This window comes from Theobroma umbraticum, unplaced genomic scaffold (genome assembly GCF_002168275.2).
Source record: "Theobroma umbraticum cultivar Fairchild unplaced genomic scaffold, ASM216827v3 scaffold_51.0, whole genome shotgun sequence".
Lineage (NCBI taxonomy): Eukaryota > Viridiplantae > Streptophyta > Magnoliopsida > Malvales > Malvaceae > Theobroma > Theobroma umbraticum.
The window spans coordinates 4,378,871-4,382,826 of record NW_018397260.1 but is presented as its reverse complement, the minus strand read 5'-3'; the positions used below and the strand labels follow the sequence as shown (position 1 = coordinate 4,382,826).

Genomic DNA, 3,956 nt, shown 5'->3' with positions numbered 1-3,956 from the left:
CCATTTGGTTGGAAAAACCAAAGGAACTTTGAGTAAAGGAGAGAAATTCTTCTCTCTTTTTTTTTAATGTTTTTATCGTTGAAATTGACAGATAAGACATAAATGAAATCTTGGGCAATTTGTGAAAGATGCAACAAGTGTTGCTCCAAATATGTGCTACATAAAAGGCAAGTGAATTCATTGACAGTGAAATGAAGAGGCAGGAGGCAGGGGAATAAGAATAAATGTTTCCACACAAAACATTCGAAATTATCATTGAGAAGCTAAAAGAGACAAGAGTGGTTTCCGCTTCACACATATGATGAATTAAGTCAGACATGCCTAATCCAAGTGATTAATCAGCAAGCATTTCAATCCAATTAATTAGCATCTATTATTCTAAGGAATTTCAGTTTCAAACTTTTAAGATGTAGATTCGGAAGTGATGAAGTAAAATTTCTCCAAAGTAGACCAACCATAGATACAATGTCTGTTCTGATCAGAGAATTGAGCTTTGTCAATGTCATTTGCAGTAAGCCAGCGGGATGGCTTTTACTTTGGGTGTGAAGGTCAAAATGGAGAGCAAATCAGAGTGAATTCCGTGAGGAAATCAGATAGTTTACAAGCAAAACATGGTATTAGAAATTGGTGGCCACGCTTCATAGCACCCACTCTACACAGAAGCCACATCATTTTTGCATGCATCATCCGCACTTAACCTAAACATCATTTGGTGGTCAATGAATCAAATCCCCACTTCCCACAAAAACAATTAAAAGAAATGGAAAGAAAAGGAAAAGCATCATATACACAGAGATCCACAGAAACACACTTCTTCCTTCCTTTTTTATTTACTCTGATTCTAACAGCAAAGTGAGGATTCTAGTTGCTTGGAATAGGGGTTGATTTTTGCTTAATGGATAAGGGAATCTAAATTAGAGCGAGAGTGAGTGCCTTGGACTTATACAGCTCTGACATTTATTGGAAAATAATGCACTTGCTTTTTTTTTTCTTTTTCTTTTAGCATTTTTCTGCCTATAAGAAGGCCGTTTCTCATATCCGTGTTGGCAGCCTAAGAGTAAGTACTCAAGGGAAAACAGAGAAAGAGAGAGAGAGAAACATGGGAGACCAAACGCCATGTGCAGCATTGTCTAACATGCTGAACAAAGTGAAACCATACCTGGCAATGGTCTCCCTGCAATTTGGATATGCAGGGATGTACATAATCTCCATGGTTTCTTTGAAGCATGGCATGAGTAATTTCATCCTTGCTACGTACCGTCATGTTGTCGCAACCATTGTCATTGCACCCTTTGCCTTTGTCCTTGAAAGGTTTCTCTCTTCTTGTCCTCTCCCCTCTCTCACAAGCACATTCATCCATTTGCTTATTCAACCGCATAATGGTGCTTAAACCCTAACCTTATTGCTTTCCATTCTCTACGCAGGAAAATAAGGCCAAAGATGACCCTCCCTATCTTCCTCAGGATTGTGCTTCTTGGTTTCCTGGAGTAATGCTCTAAACTCCTCCATTTTTCATCTTTATGCACATAAATGCATCTCCATGTTGTGTCAAATGTGCTTATATTATATGCATGTGTTTCTACAATATATGTAAATACATGCATATATATATAAGTGCACTGTTGCTTGTTAGAAACAACTGAGCCTCAGGAGATTCCGAAGAGTTCACTTTGCTGGCTTCTTGCAACAGGATCTTCAACTTGTGGCTGCAGGAATTGGATTCTCTGTTTTCTTTTTTCCCTTTTTCTCACAATAACCAATTCATTCCCTTCTTTCTCATCATGGTTGGAAGGCTGAATCAAAGAGTTTCATCCTTAATTGCTCATGAAAGTTTAACATATCCTTCCATATATAGATGATATATAGTAGCAATTTAAATGACGAAATCAAGTGTTCATCTTTTAGCATATATCCCGAGTCCATGCATGTTTCCTGTTCTTGATATATTTATAAATATTACGAAGAAATTGAAGATGTTAACTGCTAACAAGAATACTAGGTCTAATTAACGAAGTTGATTGGGATGTCCAGGCCAGTACTTGACCAGAACTTGTACTATCTCGGAATGAAGTACACCACAGCAACATATTCATCTGCTTTCGTCAACATGCTTCCTGCTGTTACCTTCATACTGGCAATGATTTTCAGGTGAAAAAGATTCAAACCAATTCATCATTTTACTAATAGTGTCGTGCAATCACACTAATGGAAAAGACGCTCAATAAGATCCTACAACCTGTAGAAAGGCTCAAGCCGCTGGGACCCCTGATAGAAAATATGCCAGTGCCCACCACATCACACCACAGCAAATAGCTTAAAAAGTTCCAGCATCTTCATTCCTTTTTCTTATTTATTATTTTAATGACTAAAAAAGGACTTGCTTTAAAATATATATATATATATAAATCCACATGCGTTTTAGATGATAAATTAAAGGACTGAGCCGGTGCTCTGATTACAAAGTGAGAGATCTTGGGATTGTATATATTCAATAGGATTTTAGGATTTTATCATTGTTTAATATTATGATTATGTCAATCAGGTTAGAGAAGATCAATGTGAAGAAGATACAGAGTCTAGCAAAGATCATTGGAACTGCAATCACGGTGGTAGGAGCAATGGTCATGACTTTGTACAAAGGTCCCATTATTGATTTCATCAAGTCAGGAGGAGCTACCCACCATGGAACCACCACTGAATCTGCAGATAGGCACTGGGTTACTGGGACCATAATGCTTCTGGGAAGTATATTTGGCTGGTCTAGCTTCTTCATTTTGCAAGTAAGTAAAAATATCTCTAGTCTGTTGAAGGAACAAAGTTGATTAAACTACCTTTTTTTTTTCTTTTTGAGCTAATGTTGGTTATGGTTTCTGGTTCAGTCTTTCACGTTGAAGAAGTACCCTGCAGAGCTCTCTCTTACAGCTTGGATATGTTTCATGGGAATGGTGGAAGGTGCAGGAGTGTCCCTTATCATGGTCCGTGACTTCAGTGCCTGGAAAGTAGGCTGGGACTCAAGGCTTCTTGCTGCATCTTACTCTGTAAGTGCCCCAATTAAAACCAAATACAATGAATTCAGAAACATAAAGGGATACCAACTTTTGATTTATTGCTTTTCAAGCCTTTTTTGCCAGCCATGATATGCACTTAAAAGGTCTTAGTAAAACAAAAATAAGCAAAGGCATGAAACAAAAGTGCTTAACACTTTAAAATTTGTGATTGATTAGGGAATAGTGTGCTCCGGAATGGCATATTATGTGCAAGGAGTCGTCATCAGGGAACGAGGGCCAGTTTTTGTAACATCTTTCAGCCCTCTGTGCATGATCATCACTGCTGCGCTGGGGGTTATTGTTTTAGCTGAAAAAATCCACCTTGGAAGGTATGATTCTGCTAGCGTATCATATTTTCCTGCAACAACTTGTGCTTTCATCTTTTGATAATTGACACAAAAAGCATATTCTATTAATCCTGGGATGATAACAAAGTTTACTAAGACATGAATATATGGTGCACTGTCAAATATATATTAGAGATAATTACTTTTGCAGATAGTAACAGAATGCAGTATCTAAGTAGTTTCCTTTGCTTTATTAACCATTAAACAATTTAGAAGCCAAATCCATTAGTGGAAGCCGCATTGGTTTTCCTTGTTCTGATTGCATGGTTGCTTCTTTTTGTCTTTGGTCGATTTCAGCATACTTGGAGCCATTATCATAGTCTCAGGTCTTTACTCTGTGGTGTGGGGTAAAAGCAAAGATCCGAAAAACTCAGAAACAGATGAGAAAAGCATTGCCCAGGAATTGCCAATCACAAACAATGCTAGATCAATCAGGGTTGATGATGGCATTGATGGACCTGCCAAAATTGTTAATATTCCAGCTTCAAAGAGCCCCTTAAGTACTCATGGAACATAAAACATTTCCTTCCAAAATGTTGATAAATTTGCAGCAGGAGTTGTT

The 3,956-nt window shown here is 37.7% G+C and overlaps 1 protein-coding gene across 1 annotated transcript; it reads left to right on the top strand.

Annotated features, from left to right (window-relative positions):
- The first annotated feature begins 1,051 nt into the window (after positions 1 to 1,051).
- Positions 1,052 to 3,950, top strand: LOC110416484 (WAT1-related protein At4g08300-like). Its single transcript, XM_021428485.2, has 7 exons — positions 1,052 to 1,311; positions 1,425 to 1,487; positions 2,032 to 2,148; positions 2,543 to 2,780; positions 2,880 to 3,038; positions 3,225 to 3,376; positions 3,692 to 3,950. The coding sequence occupies exons 1-7, from the start codon at positions 1,100 to 1,102 to the stop codon at positions 3,909 to 3,911; spliced, it is 1,161 nt and encodes a 386-aa protein (XP_021284160.2). The 5' UTR covers positions 1,052 to 1,099; the 3' UTR covers positions 3,912 to 3,950.
- Positions 3,951 to 3,956: the final 6 nt, after the last annotated feature.

Bases quoted from the DNA above. Each gene is read 5' to 3' on its own strand.
- LOC110416484 (XM_021428485.2), top strand. From the start codon at position 1,100: ATGGGAGACCAAACGCCATGTGCAGCATTGTCTAACATGCTGAACAAA. The intron at 2,149-2,542 runs GTGAAAAAGATT...TATGTCAATCAG, and splicing joins ATACTGGCAATGATTTTCAG to GTTAGAGAAGATCAATGTGA. The intron at 3,039-3,224 runs GTAAGTGCCCCA...GTGATTGATTAG, and splicing joins TTCTTGCTGCATCTTACTCT to GGAATAGTGTGCTCCGGAAT.